The sequence below is a fragment of the Suricata suricatta genome, chromosome 12, assembly GCF_006229205.1.
Source record: "Suricata suricatta isolate VVHF042 chromosome 12, meerkat_22Aug2017_6uvM2_HiC, whole genome shotgun sequence".
Classification (NCBI taxonomy): Eukaryota; Metazoa; Chordata; class Mammalia; order Carnivora; family Herpestidae; genus Suricata; species Suricata suricatta.
In genome coordinates this window covers 89206995-89230474 of record NC_043711.1, presented here as the reverse complement: position 1 = coordinate 89230474, position 23480 = coordinate 89206995, and the positions used below count along the sequence as shown (strand labels likewise).

General features: G+C 45.7%; 1 protein-coding gene and 1 non-coding gene across 2 annotated transcripts in view; one reads left to right on the top strand and one right to left on the bottom strand.

Annotated features, from left to right (window-relative positions):
- Window positions 1-23480, top strand: part of PTPRT (protein tyrosine phosphatase receptor type T) — a 770667-nt gene that overhangs the window by 661546 nt on the left and 85641 nt on the right. Inside the window, exon 16 of the mRNA XM_029917352.1 lies at window positions 8697-8884. Coding sequence (XP_029773212.1) covers window positions 8697-8884 — 188 coding nt within the window. The remainder of the gene's footprint in view (window positions 1-8696; window positions 8885-23480) is intronic.
- Window positions 19420-19507, bottom strand: LOC115275600. The gene has a single exon (XR_003901660.1). It is a non-coding gene; the product is annotated as a small nucleolar RNA SNORA17 (small nucleolar RNA).

The window sequence follows — 23480 nt, the reverse complement described above, 5'->3', positions numbered from 1 at the left end:
AAAAAAAAGAACACACAAAAACTATTTTTTTTAAAAAAGTCATACACAGAGAACTTTTTCCTTTTGAAGATTGTGCGTTTTCTTTTTATTCTGCCGAAGAGCTATTTTTACAGATATCCTTTATTATTGCTTCTGTGTCATTTATTCTCTTCTTTAGTAACACCAATTACCTGTCTCTTCTACGTCTGTTTTCTGTTCTCTGAAAATGTCTTTCTGGTGCCTGAGCACATGAACTCCTAGGCACACCTGAGGAGAGAGGGACAGAGGACCTAGAAGTGCCTGCCTGCTGCTTATTCTCATTACAGACTCCAGTGTCCACTTAAGTACCACTCACTACTGCATTTGGGTTTCCTTACAACCCCCCCTTCCCCCACCCAGCAAAGTTTTTTTCCATTTGTGCTTTTTTTTTTTTTTTAACATTTCTTCATTTTTGACAGCACGCAAGTAGGGGAGGGGTAGAGAGAGAGGGAGACGCAGAATCTGAAGCAGGCTCCAGGCTCTGAGATGTCAGCACAGAGCCTGACACGGGGCTTGAACTCACAAACCATATCATGACCTGAGCAGAAGTTGGACGCTTAACCAACTGAGCCACCCAGGCACCCCTTGCAATCTAAAATTCATTTCCATTTCCTGTTGTTTAGGTTAACATGCCAGAAACATTAGAAAAAAATAATCACTGGCTTAAACAATAAATTAACGTACCAGTTCACAAAACTCGAAGTCAAGAGTTTAGAGCAGTTCCCAGGGTTGGTTGACGTTATCATTAAGGACCCAAATTCTGGTAAGCTCTTCACTTTACCAGCTCATGTTGGCATTGCCTTCATCTTGGTTCTCCTCATGGAGAGGATGCGTACAGGATTGCTTAGCAGTTCCAAGCATCACCCCAGAAACGATGTAATGTCCAATGGGAGAGAAAGGCCCCTGTAACCGCCTTCTTAGAAGTAAGAAAAATCTTTCCCAGAAGCCCCTTAATGGAAACCCCCTCCTATCTCACTAAAAACTTTTGAAAAATTGGCAAAGAGGATATGAGCTCCTGATTAGCTTAAGGAAATCCAGATTTGCCCCTAGATCTAGGAATAGGGATATTCACCTGAGTCACGGGGAAAATGTGTGGGCACCTGAACTAATTTGAGGTCTCTGCCAGAAAGGATAAAGGTAGGGGATGGTGGTTGGATTGTCAACACCGGCTGCTTTTTGACTTTTGAAAATTGTATTTTTCTCTGCCTTCCGAGTGTCACTTTCCTTATTTTTCATATGGAAGATTTTTCTAAGACTCGGTTGCTTTGTTTCTGTTTACTTAGCTGTAAAAAAGGAGGAGAAAATCTCTCCAGGCCTGTTATTTGCTGTAAACAGAGCAGACAGATTCTCACTGTTGTCCTTCCTGCACAACTGGTGGGAGCCCTTTCCTTGCGGTGGCGTAAGCAGAAGGAGGAGGGGATGCTGGCAGCCCACTCCTCTCAGAGGGTCTGATGCCATCCCTCCGTCTGATGTGAGGGCTGTGGCGGAAGGAATTCGTGTTCTCCCCACAAAGAGGAGGACTGATCTCTTTATCAGAAGGAGTAAGTGAATCCAGAAGTCTCCATCCTCATGACTGCTCCTGTCTCCATTTTCTTTTTCCTAATACTGAATCTGCTTCCTAGGGCATAAAGGTCTTGGTCTACCTTCTTTTGTCTTTGCCATGTCAGAGACCCCAGGGAAAGAGATTGAAGGGGAGAAAGGATTTGGAGATGCCCAGCCCCCTGTATTTGGTTGCTTAGTCTTTGATTATCATAGCCCAGAAAAGGAAATAAGAAAAAGGTGAAGCAATTTTTTTCTATTTTTCAGGCTAGTGTTACTTGAGGTAGCAAAAGAATCTCAGTGTCAGTTGCCAATTATATGATGTCCATCCATTTCAGCTCTGTAAAGTGTGGCACAGCAGGGTGACACTGTACTTACTACTAGTTTTACAAGTTCAGCCCTATATGCCATTTGGTCAGACTTAAGAAAGGGAAGGTAAAGAAAACAAAATACTTGTGGCCTTGAGTTAGGCAGAGATTTCTTGCATAATACACACACAAAAAAACTATAAAAGAAGATAATTGATAAAATTCAATCTGATCAAAATTGTAACTTTTGCTTTGCAAAAAATACTATTAAGAAAATAAAAAGGCAAGCCTCAGGCTGGGATTAAGGATTTCCAAAACATACATATGATAAAAGACTTGTATCCAGATTACAACTCAATAATAAGATAACCCAATTTAAAAACCATGGGCAGAAGATTTGAACAGACACCTTACCCAGAGAAGGAAAGCAAATGTCACATAGGTCCATAAAAATATAGAAATTAAAATCGCAGTAAGATCCTAATGTATAACCATTAGAATGCTTAAAATTAATAAAACTTACCTAAAATTAATAAAACCTTTAAACAACTTTGGATGAGGATGTGTAGCAATTGGAACAAACTAGCTACAAGCAACAATGTGGGAAAACCTCAAAAGCACCGTGCTAAGTGAAAAAATAGGGGCATCTGCATGGCTCAGTCAGTTGGGCATCTGACATCTGCTCAGGTCATGATCTTGCGGTTCACGGGTTTAAGCCCTGCGCCAGGCTCTGTGCTGACAGCTCAGAGCCCAGAGCCTATTTCCGATTCTGTGTCTCCCTCTCTCTCTGTCTCTCTCCTGCTAGTCTTCTCTCTCTTGCTCTCTCTCAAAAATAAATAAATATTTAAAAAACAGCCATAAAATGCTGTTTGTGGTATGATTGCATATACATGACATTCCAGAAAAAGCAACTACTGCTACAGAAAGCAGTGGTTGCCAGAAGCCAGGACTGGGAGGTACTGAGCGCAAAGAAAGAGAGAAGGCTATCTCCCCTGCCATTACGTGGAGAGAGAGTGTCTCCCAAGTGGATATGAGAGGTGGGGTGTGGGTCTGCTGTGTCTCAAGAGGCGCAGATCTGTAACTTCTACTAGTGGAAGTCCAGGAGTTGGAAATACAGAACAAATTTTTCTTACAACGTGGTTCCTGAAACCCAGACCAACTACTTCGTCTTTGCTTTGCCAAAGGAATTGCAATCCTTTCAACCCTAGAGGAAAAACTGCCCTACGTTGAATCAGGTGAAAGGTGATTTTATTCAATTTCAGGGACTTTTAAGAAACTTTGACAAAATGAAGTCTCTGTCTTCATGCACATATGCAGTGTGATACTGACATAATTAATGGATATTCCTCCCAAATTCTGATGCTAGGTTAGCACACAGACTTACATTTTAATGCTATTATAGGTGTATTTTCTTGAGGCTTTACTGATATTTGGTAGCAATGGTGGAGAAGAGGCATTGCCTGCTAGCAGCCAGGGGCTACCTCGAGACTTCTTCCAATGGATCCCATTTAAGGTTACAACGGCCTTCTTTGATGATGATAGTCATCGCCATCTCTAATGCCAATGACAAATAAAGATCTTAGGAACCTGTCTGCAGTCCCATAGCTAGAAGGTTGTGAGGTTCACATTTGAAGCCAGGTGTTGTCTGCAGACTCTGTGCTTTGATCGGGGTGTTGCTTCTGATCACGTCTCCACTCTGAGCGGGTGAGCCAGCCTCATCTCAGTCGCAAACCTCCTCTCCGGCCTCAGACCCTCCCCCCCGCAGAGAGCAGTCTCCCGATATTTCCCCGTCCAGTCTTCATGCTCTCCTGCCCTAAAGGGCACACAGATTGAGAGGAATTGTTTTAGATGAAATAAGAAATAGAAACTATAGGAATGTGGTTGGCTAGTTAAAAAATTTGTCTTGACTCTGTGGAGGCTTTTGCTAAGAAGAGTGACTTGATCAAAGCTGTGTAAAAAGCTCTGTGAAGGCAGAAAGACCCCTGGGGAACCTGATGAAATAGTCTTGTCATGGGGACTCAAACTAGGACAGTAACAGCAGGAAGAGAGTAAAATATTTAGATGGCCATGGAGTGTGTCGTGAAGGAAGAAGAGAGAAGCCGTAAAAGACTCCTCACTCTCACCAGTCTGTGATTCTCGTGTGCCAAACAGCACGTCTTGTACAACATCAGAACAACAATGGTTTCTTCCCTGGTCACCAGAAACCTGGCACTTGCGGTGTTATCTCATTGAATCCCCACAACACCTGTCTTCCGTGTATTATAGATGAAGACGCTGAGTTCTGAAACTGTAATCACTTGGTCAAGATCATAGAACCCAGAACTGGTTGATTAAAAATACAAACCCCATTCTCTCTGTTTCTGGGACCCAGACTCACAGCATTTCTCAGGATCATGCTCCTCTCATGGGACACAGTCAGGTCATTTCTTAAAAAGTTATATAAACGTTTTAGTGAGCATTAAAATTAAACTGGCATCTTGGCACCCATGTGCTAGAGCTGCCTTACACTAGATCAGTGTCTCTGAAGTTCACTCGAACTCTAAGTCATATCTCTTTAGAACTTGACTTGGCTCCGGATAAGTCTATGTACACCTTCATTGCCCACCAATCACCTATGCTGTTGAGCACTAGAAATAGAGTTAGTCTGAACTGAAATAAGACTACACTGAAGCAGGGTGCCTGTGTGGCTCAGTCGGTTAAGCATCCGACTTCGGCTCAAGTCATGATCTCAGGGTCTGTGAGTTTAACCCCCACATCAGGCTCTGTGCTGACAGCTCAGAGAGTGGAGTCTGCTTCAGATTCTATGTCTCCTTCTCTCTCTGCTTTTCCCCCATTCCCACTCTGTCTCTCTCTCAAAAAATAGATAAGCATTTAAAAACATGTTTTAAAGATTACACTGAAGCAAGTGCAAAATTTTGTACATTGGTTTTCAAAGCCCTAGTATGAATAAAGAGTGTAAAATCATTAATGATTTTATACTGACTATAGAAATATTATTTTGTGAATCAAGTCATATAAAATTTATTTTTAAAATTAATTTCACTTAATTCATTTTGCCTTATTTAATGTTGCTATAAGAAAATGTTAAATTACTTATGTGGCCTGTGTTATATTTCCTTGGACCTCTTTGCCCTACGATGTAATTCGAAGGCTCTCCATTTCCCTTTTTCTTTTTTTCTAGATCTGTGCTGCCTAATAGAGTAGTCACTAGCCACTATGTGGCCATTTAAGTTGAAAATAATTAAAATTAAACAGAATTTAAAATTAAATTCCTTGGTCACATAACCACATTTCAAATGCTCATGGGCCACATGTGGTTGGTGGCTACCATATTGCACAACACAGGTATAGACCATTTCCATCATCATGGGAAGTCCTATCAGAGCTGATATAGGCTGTACACAGTTATGACAGAAACCACAGAGGTGGGGTGTGAATGCCTATAGCTTGCAAAACATTCCCGGGGTGCCCAGCTCCACCGCACATCACCCTCCCATCTCCCAGCCACCTGTCCCTTTCCACCTTTGTTAGACTTGTTTACACATACCTTATCTCTTTCTCTTTCTTGCAAGGGCTGTGGTGTGCTTATCTCCCTCTGAACACGCTTTCCTCCACCCTCCTGTATGTGCATGGCACCTAATACCGAGCTTTGTACAATGTAGGTACTCCGCAAATATTTGTTAACCATTTGGAGTGGCAATTCCTAGCAAGTAATTGGAAATATGTGTCTGGAGCAAGAGGGAGATCTATAAAGGGGATAAAAAAAATAGAAAAGTCAAGGCCAGAAGGAAGGAGAACCAATAGAGGGACAGTGGTGACCCAGGATCTCCTATGCATCACCCACAACAGCTATAGAAAAAGTGCCAAAGAAATCCAAAATATTATTGTGTGATAAATAAACATGCAAAACCCATAAAGGAAAAGTTGAAATGACATGAAAACCCAGGATCTGGTGAGGAGAAGAATGAGCAGCGTTCTCTCCCTGGGCCAGCTGGTTTGAGTTACATTTTATGAGCAGCATGTGAATTCCGGCGCCCTTGTTGAATTAGCCGCGGAATCGCACGTTAGTTTTAAGGCTCCCTCTCGGATAGGAACATCATAACGCTTTTTAATTGGGGCTGATAAAAACGTAGCATTACTTGTAGGTTCCTGAGAGAAGTGAGTTGTGAAATTGGGTTTTCATTAAACCTAATGATGGAAAATTAAGTATAGTGCGTCTGGTGAAATGGGCTGTGATAAAAGGCATCACTTCTGCATTATCGGAGGTTAATAAGGGAATAGGTGAGGAAAGATACATTGGAGAAGGGAGTCCAACTAGTTGAATTAATAAACCTTGAAAGCCCTTGGTTCCGAGCCTTCACAGCATCATTAGCACCAGCGTTGACATTATTACAAATGTTACAGCAATACAAAGTTGTTAAATTTCAAATGCATTTACTTTTCATTCCAGTGTTGGTTTTGCTGACACCGAGTTTACAGTCTGTCTAGCACTGTATTTAGGGGAAATATCCATATTGGTTTGGGGAATGTTTGGCATCTCACAAAACTTGCCAGGTGCCCATTCCTAAGAAGGTTGTCTCTGCCAGGGAGTCCGTCTTCCAGGCAGTCCGTGTCCCAGGTCTTTTGAAAGACCGTGGACCTCTGAAGATATCTGTCTGCCCCCACGTGTGATGGCAGTTGAGGTGGGAGACACTGACAGCGCTCCAGGCACTGGCTCTGGCTCATACTCTCCTAGGCATCGTGAAGTGCAGCATCTAGAGAGGCAGGCAGAAATGCCCCTTCTCCATCCCCAGCCCAGCCATAGTGTCACAGGAATGATACTTGCTAGAAGCTGGGGCATCTGCAAAAAGCAGTGTGTCCTTCTTGACCTGCCTCATGCCATCTCCGAGAGCTCGGCCCCTATCACGTGCCCACCCCCCTCCTTCACTCCTTCTCAGCCTCCTTGCTCTTGCCCTCCTCCAGCTTCTGCTCTTGTGCGCCAGGTGGTTCTTTTCGTCTGTCTGCCGTACTAGACTATCAGACCTTGAGGGTGCAGCCTGCGTTGTGCGCATTGCCAGTGCCTACCACAGCCCCTGGCATGTTCTCAGTAAATCAGCCTCCTGATCACAAGGGCGTGCTGGAGAGTGGAAGCAGCCCCCATGTTTGCAAAGCCCTCCATTTAAACAATGACAGTGAAGGGGCACCTGGGTGGCTCAGTCTCTTAAGCGTCCGATTTCAGCTCGGGTCATGATCTCATGTTCCATGGACTCGAGCCCCACATCGGGCTCTGTGCTACAGCTCAAAGCCTGGAGCCTGCTTCCGGTTCTGTGTCTACCCTCTCTCTCTGCCCCTCCCCGACTCATGCTCTATCTGTCTCTCTCAAAAATGAATAAATATTAAATAAATAAATATGCAAACAAACAGTGCTGGTGAAAGTGTGCTGCGTGCTACCTACAGTCCCAGGAGGAAAAGGAAGCAGGAGTTTTCTCCTGTGCTAATGTCTCACCTGGGCTCTTCTTCCTTGTATGTCTGCCTGTACGCTAGAGCTTGCTGTTGGCAATCCTTTCCTTGCTAGGAACAGTTTAGCTCTTGCTGTCACATAAGAAATTTCATTTCCACATACAGAATCAATGTCTGAGGGAGTATTATGACCTGAGTGACACACAAGCTAAAGGAAACATGGACTTTGAAAAGACAAGTTGCAGAAAGTCAGGAAAATACATAAAGCCTCCCTAGGAGTGATTGTAGCATAATGGCGTCTGTGTGGGGACCTTAAGGTGCCTGAAAACGCCAGAATGAGGCACATCAACTATGGCACGTCTGATGTCATACGTGTCACAACTGGACAGTCTGGGGCATAGACAATCCCTGCCTTTGGGAGGAGTTGAGGAAAACCAAGACTCGATGGTTGTGAACCGGCCCTGAGAGATAACAGTGTATGCTTTGCAGGGAGTCGGTAGGGAAGCATGTGGCTGTCCTAGTCTGAAGGGAACAGAGGGATTCAAATCTCCCCTGAGCACACATCAGTTTCCAGGGTGGCTACGCCAGCAGAGGGCAGTGAGCATGACTCAGTGGGTGTAAAGATTATTATCAAGGAGAGTACAGATCTTATGTCAGGGGGAGCGTTGATAACGGAGATGGGGCATAGGAGCCAGGCCTGGGAGAAGTTGCTGGCAGGACTGAAGGAAGAGGTTCAGGCTTCCTTACCTGCCAGGTAGGTTCGGCGACACTTTTGGATCAAGAGTGTGAAGTGGTGGGGAAACTAGACAGTAGGCAGAAGCTGATCGCTGTTGCAGAGCCCACAGCTGGAGAGAGCAGCTGAGAAGGGCAGGGTCCCTGCTGTCTGCTGTGGGTCCAAGCCTGGCCTCGGTTCCTCCCAAGGATGTAGGTGCATGCGGCAGGAGCAAACACACGGCTCTGATTTCCAGAGGCCCGGGGCTCTCCTTGTTTGCAGGCAGGCGCCAGAGATGATTTCCAGGCTTCCTAATTCCCTAAACCTCTGTCTGGCTTCTCCCTGGCTCTGGGATTGGCCCTAATTGGCCAAGACCACCCTGTCAAGCCTGGAGGAAGGACTGAGACAGGCAGAGGATGGCAGCCAACCTGGAACTTTGCCTGTGCTCCCTTGAAATAGAACCAAACCCAGGGTCATTGTGTTCATTGGTTTGTTTGTGGTTTTAACTTTAAATCTACCACCACAGCCTTGTGAGGGGGGCAGTGTGTCTCTGTTCTTCCTGCTGCTTCCTGATCACTTGAGTCCTGAGTTCATTCCCCCTGCCCTGGGGGGTGGAAGGGGGGACAGAGGACAGAACTCTCATAGGTGATGTGTGCTTTGCCTCCTTCTCTCTGAAGCAGATGGCAGCCGTGGGGAGCTGTCCCAGCCCACCCTCACGATCCAGACTCACCCCTACCGGGCCTGCGACCCCGTGGAGATGAGCTATCCCCGGGACCAGTTCCAGCCCGCCATCCGGGTAGCTGACCTGCTGCAGCACATCACCCAGATGAAGAGAGGCCAGGGCTACGGGTTCAAGGAGGAATATGAGGTAAGAGACCAGCCCGTGGAGAAACTTGCTGATGGGTGCAGAGGCTCGTGGGAGCTAAATCCTTACTACTCAGAGGATGGTCGCTGGACCATTAGCAACAGTGTCACTTGGGAGCATGTCGGACAGGCACCATCTCGGTCCCCACCCAGACCTCCTGAATCAGTTTGGATTCCTGCCTTCCTTCAATAGGAAGATAGAGATAGCATGGCTCAAGTTCCATCCCAACTGTTGTAAAAACAAAACAAAATAAAATAAAACAAAACAAAACAAAAAAGCCAGCCAGGCTCTCCTGCCGGTGATTCCTGCTTGCTCATAGTCCCCTCTGGCCCCATTATCTGACTTCTGCTGTGTTCTCAACACCCACCCCCCTAGTCACTGTCACCTCCGGTATCTGCTTCTCTCTCTTTGAACCTTCTTCTCACCCCAGCTTTGGACCTCCCTTCCCCCCGTCCCGAGGGCATCTCCAGTGCAAAGGACTGTGAGCAGTGGCTGTTACTGAGGTCTGGGGAATAACACAAGGACCACAGCAAACGACAGGAAGTGCCTGAATAAAAGTCCTACTGAGGTTCCACAGGCCTCTGTCCAGTCTGTCCCAAACGTTCTTTGTAGTGTCCTCAAAATTTTCCTTTTTTTCTTCTTTTTCCTAGCAGCCAGGGAAAGAATTCCCACGCTCCCCCCACACTCCTTCATTTATGCAAAACAATTCTGCTCTCTTGCTCTCTCCGTCTCCCTCCTTTTGCTTCAGACATTGCCCATCAGGCCTCACCTTTTACAAAGAGGAAAATAAAATAGAAGGAAAAAATCATTTAGATGATTTCCTCACTCCTCAGGAAGAATTTTGCAAGCCTCCTGGTGCAGCTAGCTTTGAAAACAAGCATTTCTTTCTTTACTTTTCCTTTTCTCTCTCTCTCTCTCCCTTTCCTCCTTCTTTCCCAAAATATCTTTCAAGCATCTACTGTGTGCCAGGCTCTGAGTTATGTGTACTAGTTTTTGTGCGATTTTTTTTCACATGCATCATGTGCCCCAAATATGCTAGGTTCGGTTACACTGTGTGCAGTGCAAACGCATTGACTCAGACTCTACATATTTGGAATTCTTGATAATGAGGACTAAGTTTATCTCTCAGACTATATTCTGAGAAAGAGCTTACAAAGCAGTATTTCAGAAGCTATGTGAGCTCATGATATTGTGCTAAACTAGGGGGTTAGGAGGGGGAGGCAGCGGGGTCCAGACAGCCAGATTCCAATACAATAAACTGTGTGATATTAGCATATCATTTTGCTACCTGAGTTTTAAATTCTTTATTAGTTGAATGGAGAGTTTGGATAAGGTGATTTCTAAGGGCCTGTCTGGTCCTAAAACTTTATGAGAATATAAAACACAGTGGCAAAGGGCATGTTTGACACCTTTATGAGAACCAAAACGTTTATGTCCATGGATGTGAGTAATTACCAGCTCAGGAGAACTTGTGCTTAATTTTAAATGTGGTCCCAGTAAAATAGCATTTTTTCACATCCTTGATCCACAAATTTGGGGAGGAAATCAGGATAAAAGTTGAAGGAGATGGTCTCATCACCTCCCATCCCTGGACCTTACTTCCTAGGGGTTTTGTTGAATGCTCCCAGTCTCTGAAAGTCGGGAGAGGGTACATGGGTATGTGCTCATACACTCCTGGGTACATGTGTTGGTGAGTGAACGTCAGGAGAGAGTGTGCGGCTGGTAAAGGCATATTCAGTGTCATGATGGTTTATGAGTCGTGAGTCATACTATTTCACTTAAGGTTGCAGCAGCATTAAGGGAGACAGGTGTTACCAGAAAGAGTAACAAATAGTCAAAGATTGAGAAACACTGTTCTAAGAACCCGAGGTCTAAAATTTGGAAACAGAAATACATTTGGCTACTTTAGTGCATTTCCTTCCAGGATAGTATCTTTTTGGAAAGCATATCCCTGTGTGGTACGATTTGGGTTGATTTTTTTTTTAATTTATTTTTGTGCCTTTTTGCATTTCCCAAACTTTCTGGCGTGGAAATGATACGCTTCTATAATGAGAGAGAAAACAATCCATGTTGCTTCATCATTTAGACCCCGCACGGAAATGTCACAAACTGGACTAGTCTGCTTTCAGTCAGTTCAAATTATATTATCAGTTAACTGGAATTTTTAGCTTCCAGTTAACATATTTTCTGACTAAATCTTTCCACAATCTGCCAGTCCCTTTCCTGGACATTAGGTGGATACGGCTTTCATCATCAAAGCTCCGGTGATGACTGGAATCTACATAATGGGCTGGCATCACAGGTCTGCTTGAAGGCCCCGCCCTATTGTGGGTGTCTGTGCATCCTGAGCCTCCAGTCCTACTCTCAACCCAACATGTCATGTGCTCTTTCTTGCCTGTCACTCCTGCTCAGTTTTTTTCATACAAATGGGTGTGTTTGACAAGTTGACATAGAAGGAACCTCTCAGCTATAGCGAAACTGTGTCTTCTAAAAATCAGTTCAGCTGTACAGTCACTTACAAATCTGTTCAACAAGTATTCACTGAGTATTTACCATTCCCAAGGAGCACACAGTTGAATAAATTGGACAAAAATTCATTCCCTCATGAAACTTGTATTCTCTCAGGAGAAACAAGAAATCAATTACAGACTTAAAAACAAGTTATTTTATTAAAAGCCTTGGAAAAGACATTTCCTGCTCTTCAGTCTAGACCTGGGCTAACGTTGGAGCAGATGAAGTGTGTGTACCTGTGATACTTCAGTAATACCCTCTAGTTTTTCAACCAGAGGATAGAGAAAGGTCTTACGAATGCATATTGATATAAGATAAAGGTGAGTTTCACCATTCTTGATGCTCACAAATAAGGGGAAGTGGCTTGCCAATAGTGTAACTATAAAACACAAAGAATGGGGGCGCCTGGGGGGCTCAGTCGGTTAAGTGGCCAACTTCGGCTCCGGTCACGATCTCACAGCTCGTGGGTTTGAGCCCCACATCAGGCTCTGTGCTGACAGCTCAGAGCCTGGAGCCTGCTTCAGATTCTGTGTCTTCCTCTCTCTCTGACTCTCCCGCTCATTCTGTTTCTCTCTCTGTCTCAATAATAAAACATTAAAAAATTTTTAAATAAAACAAAAAGAATTATAATTGAGAATTCAGACCAAAAAAAGACAAGTCATTTTACAACAATTCACTTAATATGTTAGTAAATAATATAATGGGAAATAGTGAAACATACTATTTGCTGTGTTAGACACTATCCGAACTCGGGCATCACAGAGCATCACTACCACCTCACTGTGTTGGTTATAAGAAGTAATAACTGCCTATATTCTAGGGAAAAGGAATTAAACTCCATCTCTTGATAGATGAAGGGGCATTTGCCAGATTCTGCAAGAGACTGCAGAACAGGAGATATTGGGAAATACAATCTTTGGATGGTACAAACTTCCACAAGTGCCATGGAAAAAGAAAGGAAAGGACAGAGCAAGAAAGGGAGATAGTATATTCCAGGGACATAAGGTAAACAGGTTCCCAATGTTAAATAGAGTAGGAAGGTAGTCCTTAATTAAAAGATAAGTTTTGAGCAGAGATGTAGTGGAAGAAATCTAGAGGAAGAAAGTTCCAGATCAAGGAAGTATGAGGAGACCACAGGGGGCATGAGTAGAGTGAACAAGGAGTAAAAGTAATAAAAGTTGGGATTGGAGAAATAAAGGGGGAATCTGACCATGGAGTGCCTCATGAGCCGTTTTAAGGACTTTGGCTTTTACTCTGAATGGAATGGAAAGCCACTGCAGAGGTTCAAGGAGACAAATAGCTATCTGACATTGTTTTGAAATGCTCATTCTAACTGCTGTGTTGAGAAGAGACATGGGAAGGCAAGGGTAAAATCAGGGGGACCAGGTAAGAGGCCATGGAAGTAACCCAGACAAGAGACAGTGGTGACACCATCAGGGTATGGCAGTGGAGGTGGCGAGAAATGGTTGGATTCTGAACCTATCTTACAGACAGAACCAACGGGGTTCCCTAACACAATAGCGTGGTGTGTGAAAGGGACAGAGAAGAATCAACAGTGACTTGAGGGCTATTACCTGAACCGCTGGGAGGATAGATTGCCACTAAACAGAGATGGGGAGACTGCAGGGAGAACAGACTCAGGGCCAAGGGGACAGCTGGGAGTTCAGTTCTGATGTTTGAGATGTCCATTAGACATGTGAGTGCAGATGGAAAGTAGGTAGGTGGACATACAAGTCTGGAATTTGGGGAAGAAGTCTGGGCTGAGGAGAAAACTTCGGGATTTCCTGTCATATTGGTGCTATTAAAGCCACAAGACTATCTGAGATCATGCAGCAAGTGAGCATTGACAGAAACGATAACCAAGGATGAGCCTTGTGGAATGTCAACTCAAAGATGTTTGAGCACTCTGCATAGGCCAGCCGTTGTACTAGGCTCTGGGAACTGAGAGGAGAGGGAGTCCTTGCCTTCAGGGAGAACCTAGAGCCTATTCTTAGACCCGGCGTATGAACTGATCACTTCAGTATCTTGGGAAAACGTCACAGGAGAGTGCTGTGAGAACCCTTGGGGGTGGTGTGCATTAAACTTAGCCTGGGGGTGAATGGTCGTTGGCGTTCTGGAATGCATAAAGCCTCAACCAAAGCTTAAGAAATACGAATCATCAAATGAAAGCAGGGAAGAGTGTTCTGGGCAGAGGGACTAGAACAGTCTATGGCATGGAGGTGTGCATAGCACGCTGAATTAAGACAACCAGAAGCAGTTCAGTATACAAACTGTGGGGCACACAAAGCATGGAGCGAGCTGGGGCTGGGGCTGTCAGTAGGAGTGGGCTGGGTGGGGAAGCAAGGGGAGATTTTTCAGGCTAAGGAGTTGGGATTCTCTTCTAGGAGTCATGCAGAGCCATGGGAGGGAGCAGCTTTTTAAAGTTGAATTCACATTCTAGATGTAGCTGTCTGGCATCGAGCAGGGAGACCAGAGGCAGGTAGGCTGTGGGACAGTAATTGAAGGAAAAGATGGAATTACTCAAACCAGGAGACTGGGCCCAGAGCCCAGACAAGCCCACAGACATTCTCTCCTGTAGAGACATAAAATCAGCTCGTGCTCTTTGGCGTGTAAACTTGAGTCTCTTAATATATATTTTAAGTTTAATGACTTGAAGTCATGTATGAATCGTCCTGAGTTAATAGTTAGTAGTCTATGCCAGGGCACTTGGGTGGCTCAGATGGTTGAGCGTCTGACTTCAGCTCAGGTCAAGATCTCACAGTTTGGAGGTTCAAGCCCCATGTCAAGCTCTGTGCTGACAGCTAGCTCAGAGCCTGGACCTGTCTTCAGATTCTGTATCTCCCTCTCTCTCTGACCCTCCCCTACTCACACTGTCTCTCTCTGTCTCTCAAAAATAAATAAAAAACATTAAAAAAAAATTTTTTTTAATTGTCAAAATGCCTGGATTCAGGTCCTATCTCCATAATTAAGTATCTGGGTGACCTTGGGCAAGTCATTCTCCTTCTCTGGGCCTCCATTTCCATATTTATGCAATAAAGGAAAAGGGGTTGGTCAGAGTGATCCAGACAAGGCTTATGTCCCACATATTTTGTGAACCTAAGTACAAACTAAGCGTCCAGGCCAGCTGGGTCTCTCCTACTGATAGTCCAGCTAGACCCCTGTCTGGGGCTACCACCCCCCTGGTTACATCTCAAGTCCCAGCAACCATGGTTGAGCAGGAGCCCTGGGTTCCCAGGAACTCAAGGAGACCTAAAGCTAGTTAACCTCACCTGCAATACAAGTAAGAGGTCTGGAGGTTTTCAGTCTTGGCCACACATTAGAATTACCTAAGGACGTTTGAAAAACACCAACACCTAGGCTGTCATTCAAACTAATTAAATTAGAATTCCTAGAGGTAGGATCCAGAGATCTGTATTTCCCAAGCTCTCCAGATAACTATAACATGCTTTCAGAGTTGAAGGACGCTGGCCTACGGAGACCCCTTGAAGTCCCCGCAGCATGCCCTGCCGGCGCCCCCAGACCCATCACGTCACCTACTCTCCCTGCTGCTGGTCACATCTGATGCCATGGGGCGTGCGATAACCCCTCACAGGGGTGACAGAACACAGCCACATTGAGCTGAGGGCCTTCTGCTCATGATCTTAGACAGCAGAGACTTCTTTCCTCCTCCCTGTCCTGTTTCTCCAGCCCGGATTCTCCCACCCTCTCGGGCTACGAAACAAACACCTTAGCACAGTAATGAATGCTAAGAGGTGTTGGCTAGAGAAAAGAGTTGTCTAAAGCACAGGCAGCATCATGGTCAGAAGAACAGCAGGCTCGAGGAAGATGAGGGACAACACGAAGGGATGACTTTGTCGTGGAAAGAAGGGAAGCCTATTAATCCCAGTCCGATCCAGGCAGTCTGTCATCGTAATGAATGATGAGCCCAGTAGGGTGACCAGAAGGTATCTGGTTATTACAGCCCCATTAAGACTATTTAAGGCAACAAGGAACAGCTGTGAGGAGTAGGATACAGCCTAATGAGGAGCAAACATTTGTTCGTTCTCCAGCTCTGGGCAGACACGCCATGTGCATGGCATCTGTGGGGTGAAGCCAGTGTTGTCATGTGTCTGCTAGTCGTCTGTGGGTGACAGTGGCAGGCAGCCTTCTGATGGGGTGTCACCAGAGAGCTTCAGGACACCCCAGTGTCCTCTTGTCTGCTCAGAGCCATGCGAACGGAGGCAGAATAGACCTTCACAACTTTTTGTCTCCTCGGTTGGTGAGGTTACTCACAGAGCGTCCCACTGCAGGTGATTCCTGAGAGATTCTGGTCCACCTCCTCACAGTTCAGTCGTGGGAGACGTTCTGGGGAGGGGCCTAGGAGTTAGCAGCAGATGCCCCAGGCCATGAAAGGGAAAACCATGGCCGTTCTCCAACTGTGGGAACTCTCAATGACCAAAATAGGAAGGCGTGGACTCCACTTGCTCATTTCACTCCACTCCCCATGGGTTAAACTAAGGAGAAAATGGGTCATTTTCAGAGGGTGGCCCAACGATATCAGACTTGAAAGATTTTCTAGCAGCAAAAAAGCTCATGTAGGAGAGACTGTTAATGCAGCGTTTTCTTTCGAGCCTATTTTTATTTGTTTACTTATAATTCTGCTTATAACCCCAAAAGAGATATTTTCTGTGTTTGATATGAGAGCCCTCCCCAGCCAAGCAAGCACTTTTCAGATGGCACCAAAGAAAAATTCCCTTGACTAAGAATCAAGACTTTGTTTTCAGTCTGTTTCTGACATGCCGGGTGGTCTTGGACAAGATTGCTCCATCCCTGGGTCCCCGCCTCCTCTCATATTTGACTACATAGCGTGGACTCCCGAAGCCCAATGGCATAGGCTTCTAACTTCATTTGGCCAGAACTGTATACCTTACAGTACCTTACTGTTGGCCATTTCCAGAGGATTGGCCTCCTGGACACTTAGAGATCTTTAGAAAGCTCAACAAAGAAAATAAAAAGACCCTACTCTAAAGGAAGACCATGGTCTTAGTATACCATGTACTTAAATAACAAACTCTAGTTAAATGCTTTGTATCACATGGGTAAAGGCAGTCCAGGATGAGTGTGGGGGGTGGTGGTGGTGGTATTATTATTATTATTATTATTATTATTAATTTTGCTTTTTGTCAGTTATCACTGCCAAGGTCAGTCAGAATCTTTACAAAAGATGAGACACTGAGTTGCAGAAGAGTAGAAGGTGGCTGGTAGAGGAAAAGCACGGGTAGTAGAGAGAATCATAAGCTCAGGGACTGGAAACAAATCATTGAAATGTTGCAAACCACTTCTTCGAAGGGAAACATAGTTGCTTGCCTATGAAAAAAAGAAATAAAAACACAGCCAGCTGGGGAGATATAGAGGGATTTTACACCCTTTGCCTCCATTTCCTGGACAGAATTAACAAAGCAGTAGTTTAACAGCCCCCCTCAACTCTGGCTGACTTTGTTTCGGGGAGAGCTGTTGGCCCAGAGGCAGCACCCAGAAGCTCATGTGTGAAGATAGAGACAATGTATGGAAGGGTCCACCTGTCTGTAGCCTAGAATAGGATGCAGGATGCCCCAGATCATGGGCTCAGAGCTGGGAGGAAAAGAGGGACCTTAGTGTGAGCTTCCCTGTTAGACTATAGGCTTCATGAAGGCAGAAACAGGGTCTTACTCATCTCTCTTCTCTGAAGCATCAGCAAAATAGTATGTCAATACTAGATATTAACTTAATGGAATTACAGAGTGCTGGCAGAAATCTTTGTAATTAAGAATAATAGTTCCAATCAGGGGTTCCTGGGTGGCTCAGTTGGTTGAGTGGCCCTCTTCGGCTCAGGTCATGATCTTGCAGTTCGTGGGTTTGAGCCCTGCATTGGGCTCTATTCTGACAGCTAGCTCAGGGCCTGGAGCCTGTCTTCAGATTCTGTATCTCCCTCTCTCTCTGACCCTCCCCTGCTCACACTGTCTGTCTGTCTGTCTTTCTCTGTCTCTCTCTTTCAAAAACAAATAGAAACATTACCCAAAAAAATTAAAAAAAGAATAGTTCTATCCAGGAGGGAAAAAAAAGGCAGTATTGCTTAAAGAAAGACACAAATGTAGAAAGACTCGCACATCTCTGGCCTGTCTCTGAAGGTACACTGACCATCTGCCTTAAAATTTAAGTTGACTCTTCCCCAGGAACATGTTGTTTCCGTTTACCTTACTGCCTAAGACGGTGTTTCTCAAACTCTGACGTGTGTCAGAATCGCCTGGAGAGTTAGTAAAGAACGTTAGGACACAGGCTCATCGACACGGGACAGGAATCAGCCCTCTGCATTTGACCAAAGTCTGTAAGGAGATGTGAGTCACTACCAAAGTGTGAGAACCACTGCCCTAAATATCATTCTTAAAAGAGACCTTGTAGGTTTTTAGGGGGCTTTTTAAATGGTGCTCTGTGACTCTACCCACGGACACACATGTACTCAAATATTCCACCTTGATCAAAGCTCCTGTCACAGACAAATACCCCCAGTTTGCTGCCATCTGATTTTCTACTCAGCTTCCTCAGCAGAACTCATAAATTACTGTCTATTTAGTGACATGGTCGCAATAATATTTGCTCTCCTGATGCCACTCTGAGGAGATGTCATTAGTCATCCTCTCCTGCCTTCCCTGTTCACATTTATAATCCCTAAGGCATGTGCTTTTCAGCACAGAAAGAGGCGTTTGTGGCAAGCTTGGCCTCTTCCAGGGCCACTACTAATTCATGCAGTTCCTTAAAGTGAAATAGCAAAAGGTGCACCTGTCTCAAAATGCCTGTTCATAATATATCCCGAAACTTATGCCTACAAGATATATTATGCTTCCTTAGAAGTCATGCCCTTGCATTGTGCACAACCAGTACAGCCATCCATGGTGACCCTTGCCATCTACCAGCTAGCCATGGACTTGAGTAACTGTAGGTGTTTACTGAACTCATGGACCTCAGTTGAGACAAGACCTTAGGCTTCCAACAGCTCATAAAACTCTTTCTCACTTCTTAAATACTCATTCCTACTGGTTTCCTTTTAATTTTTAAAATTTTTTTAACATTTATTTATTTTTGAGAGAGACAAAATACGTGCGGGGGAAAGGCAGAGAAGAAACACAGAATCTGAAGCAGACTCCAGGCTTCGAGCTGTCAACACAGAGCCCAGTGTGGGGCTCAAACTTACAAAATGGGAGATCATGACCTGAGCTGAAGTTAGAAGCTTAACCGACTGAGCCCCCCAGGTGTCCAGCTCTTATCTGTTTCTAGGGTGAATGATTTGTCCCAGTTTGTCCACAATGGTCCAAGTTTTTTTTAAGTTTATTTATTTATTTTGAGAGAGAGAGAGAGAGCACAAATGGGGCAAAAGCAGAGAAAGAGGAGAGAGAATCCCAAGCAGGCTCCACACTGTTGGCACAGAGCCCATCATGCGGTCGAACTCATGAACTATGAAATCATGACCTGAGCCAAGATCAAGAATCAGATGCTTAACTGAATGAGCCACCCAGGGACCCCAGGATGGTCCCAGTTTTAAAATGAGAGTCGTACATCCTGGATGGTCTTTGGTCCAAGGCAAACCAGGATGGGTGTTGTAAGGAACCCCCATGTTCGGTCTTGTGACGGTAAACTGGATGTTTCTGATCAAAGGGAAGCAGAGAGTAAATTCCGAAAGTCAGCCACAGGCGCTCGAGAGCACATCCTTGGCAAGACTGGGATAGAAGAGTTTCCAAATACCTACTGTGTGCCAGGCATGGTGTTAGGGTCCCACCATGTTATTTTGGGTAGTTTCTAATCATCATAGAACTCTGTGGGGTGTGGGGTTTTTTTTCATTTTTTAAATTTACATGCTACAAAATCCATTTTGGAGGGATGTACAGTTCTATGAATTTTAACAAATGCACAGAGTCCTGTAAACAACAGGATACATAAGAGTTCCATGGGCACAAAAAAAATCCCCATGCTGCCTATTATAGTCAAACATTTCCCCCATCCCTAACCTGAAGGGTAATATTAGGCTACAAGCCATTCTTAGTGCTCACTGTTCTGAGCACTGAGCACAGAAATAGCCACTTTCTGGGACACCTGAGGGGCTCAGTTGGTTCAGCATCCAGCCTCGGCTCAGGTCATGATCTCACAGTTTGTGGGTTCAAGCCCTGCCTTGGGCTCTGTGCTGACAAGTAGCTCAGAGCCTGGAGCCTGTCTTCCGATTCTGTGCCTCTCTCTCTCTCTCTGACCCTCCCCTGCTCATGCTATCTCTCTCTCCCAAAAAAAAAAAAAAAAATTGGTGGCACGTGGGTGGCTCAGTCAGTTAAGCATCCGACTTCGGCTCTGGTCATGATCTCATGTTCATGGATTCGAGCCCCATATCGGGCTCTGTGCTGACAGCTCAGAGCCTGGAGCCTGCTTCTGATTCTGTATCTCCCTCTCTCTCTGCCCCTCCTCACTCATGCTCTGTCTTATCTGTCTCAAAAATAAATAAAACATTAAAAAATTAAAAGAAAAAAAAAATAGCCACTTTCTCTTTGCCCCAGTGGGACAGGTGCAGCAAAGCAGGTCCAGCCCCTGCGAGGCAGCCATTCCCACCCCCTGAGCCACCCAGCCCGGAGGCCAGGCTCGGAAATATGGCAGGGCTGTGAAGGGTGCACCATTGACTCAATTTTTAGAAAAGTTTATTGAGACTGGGAGTGATGGAATATTCACACTAGTCTGTCTGCCTTTTGCAAAGCCCTGCCTTTTCCCTGACTCATATGCACGGTGGGTGAGCAAGAGGTATTCTTAATAAGATAAATGAATGAAAGACCCAGGTAAAACGGCCTCCTTAGTAAAGACTCTCTGGGGCCTTCCCTGCACCGAGAGAGTGCCATGGTGGGCGGGGAGGCAGGGAAGTCCTGGCTGGCTGGACTGCTCAGGCAGGAAAGAGGTCCTCGGCTGCGCCCTGAGGCATCGGCCAGGAACTGCCTGGTCAGCATTCCCTGGGCCTGGTTTCACTGTACCCCAGGGTGTATCATATTCAATTATCTCCAGGAATACAGTCAAGCCAGAAGGGGGAGTAGGGAAATCATAAGTGACAGAATCTGCTGAGGATAGTGGGTGAACAGGTAAATGAAATGGACCAGGACACTCCCAGCATTGGATTGGAGGTGAGTTGCTCTTGGGAGCTCTGTGCTCTGACGTCTCACTATTTGGGCATAACTCAAAGAAGTATGACAGGCTCCAGAAAGGACCCTCATATCTCAGGAGGGCCAAACCAGCATGCGGAAGGAACCACCCAGGCACCAGGAGCAATTCTTAAGGTAGGTTGAGGTAGGTTGCACAGTCCTATGAACTGACTCAGCACAGCAGGGCCTAAGAAGCCCATGACCCTCCCCTCCGCCCCCCCCCCCGGGTCTCTATAGGTACAGTGTGGGTGCCTGGCTTACTGATTTCCATGGCTGGAAGCGAGGATGGGTGGGTGGGTGGGTGGGTTGCAGCCACAGGGAGAGTTAGTCTAGAGCAGGCACCAGATAATAACTTTATCCCAAAGCCTGTGGAGCCTGTGAGCAATGATGAAGGGAGGGTCCAAGACACAAGAGCTCGTAGCCACTCATCATGCTGCTGGTACTGATTCAGTCTCCTCATCTTAAAAACTGTCCAAAGCATTTTCATTGACCTAGAGGAAAACATACTCCTGGCGGTGGTCCGCTGACCGCCATCATGCGCTTCACCCTCCCCATCCACATCATGCATCACTTGTTCGCTCTTATCCTCCAGACCTGGAGCGCCCCTTCAGGTTCTAGAACACACCACGCTCATTCCATCTCAGGTCCTCTGTACTTGCTTTTCCGTCAGCCCTAGAATATTCTTCCCCCGGCTCTTATCATGGCTGGCTGCTGCTCATCATTTAGCTTTTAGCCCAAAGGTATTCACAAGAGACAGGTAGGAATATACCTGGAGTTGAGCAAGACAGGTTTAAAGCCTGAAGGACATCTCAGGAGGAGGATGCGAGAAAGGCCTCATCGGCTGTGGGCTGTGTCCGGTGATTTGGGGGCTTTGTTCTGGATTGGACGTTGTCAGGAAGTGGTAAGATTGGAGACCTTAATAAATCTTAACTCTAAGAAAGGGCACCACACAGAGGCTAAAGCTGTACGTGACAGAGAAGCAGCAATCACTTATATTAGCCAGGATAGGGGATGTTTGATCTTTGTATACGTATCGGTTTGGACAATGTTCATATGTTTCTGTGTTTAGGTATGACTGCACATTGGTCATATTTCGGTCTTGCCCCATCTTGGTCTCAGTGAAGCCTTTGTCTGAAGCTCGAATCTTGTGAAATTGTTTGTGTTCAATAGTAACACACCAAGGTCCAGCTGTGAGTGCCAGGCCAGCTGTGGGAAGTCAGGGGCTGTTTCTTTCCTTCTCAGATTGTCTCTTTTTCAAAAGGTCCTGCACAATCCACTCAATCTGAAATAGTCCCTCGTTCCTACTTGTTTTCTCTCCTGGCCCCTTGTTTATTGCCTTTACAGCCCTGGTTCCAAGCAGTTATCATCTTGTCTGTTTATTGTCTGCTCCTTTCCACAACTAGAACAAAGCTTGTGCCATCTTGCGCACCCTGGCCACTGCTCTTATTTCTGGGACCTAACACCCAGAGGGTCACTGTGGAAAGGAGGGGAGAGAGGGAGGGCAGGAAGGAGGCAGGAGGGGCCGATCCACTCAGCTTGTGTTCCTGGGCAAGTCGTTTCCTGTTTCTGGACCTTACTTGGTTCATTTCTAAAATCAGGCAATAGTTTTCTCACAAGACCCTTCCAGGTCTGAGTTCTGAGGATTCTATAAATACCGCAGCTCAGACCTCCAGGGATGAGGACATCCCCAAATGCATCCTTTAGGACTGAAAAGAAAAGAAAATGATTGCTTTAGAACAGCAACACTGTTGAAGTGTAGGAAACATATCCACACAGAGAGTAGAGTGTGAAATAGAGCCCACACCCTCAGGAGAAGATCAGGAGAAGAGGAAAGCCAAGAGTAATAATGGATGAATATAATGAGATGGCAATTTTGGTCTGAAAAGAATGTGATTAGCTCCTAATGACTGCCACCATTCCCCGGTCAATCTACTGTAACTAGCCGCTAATGTAGAAATAATGCCCCTTGGCTGGCTCCCTTTGAAGATGGAGCGGAGTCTCCTGGTCATACTCTTACCCCCTCATAGTTTTTTTCCTTCAAGAGATTATCCCCTATTACATTGCAGCTCCCTAAGAAGGGAAATGGATGTGTGATCAAAGTCCGCCAATAAGGCGGTCATTAAGGCTCACTCCCGGTGGCTCCGTTATGCCTTGCCTCCTCCACCTTGGTCAACAGCATCGCAGTCCCTGGGCTCACATCTTCCGCCGGCTCAGCCCCATCAAGGGACACAGGGGCTCCCAGAACTGTGGTTTCCCACAGAGAAAGGCCACTCATCACAACTGCTTTTGTTTAGCTTAAGGTTTTCCAAATGGTATCTGTATGCTGGATAGGTCCTAAAGGACATGGCAAATTGGAGAGAACTCCCAGACTGTGCCATTTAAAGACTCTGGGGGTGGACAGGGATCTTCATCAGATCTCTGCAGTGGCACAGCCACAGCACAGGGGTACATGCTTATGCTATGGGGCCCCCATGGAACAGGGCAAAGTACATGGAGGCAGAGGGAACAAAATGCTGTCCAGGCTGTCCAAAAGTGAGACAGGAAGCATTAGGGGTAGTGAGCTCTCTGTCACTGAGGGTTTCCAAGTAGCAGATGCTATGCTATTCATCAGTTTTTCAGCTGCCTAGAAGGCCATCGTGGGAGAGAACACAACCAGATGATTTTCAAAGTCACTTACACCCCTGAGATTGCAGAGAAGGTGCAGAAGCGACCTCACCCACTCATGTTTTCAGCCATCTGCCCAGCTTATTCATGTATTCCAAAGGGGGTTCAGGCACGTATGAAGTACAAGGCCACTGTTCAGACGTGAGCAAGATGCTGCCCTTTTTCTGGAGGAGCTAATCAACAAGTTGAGAGACAAGGTTTTCAAATTAATAGATACAAAGGACCCCGTCTGATAATAGAAGTGA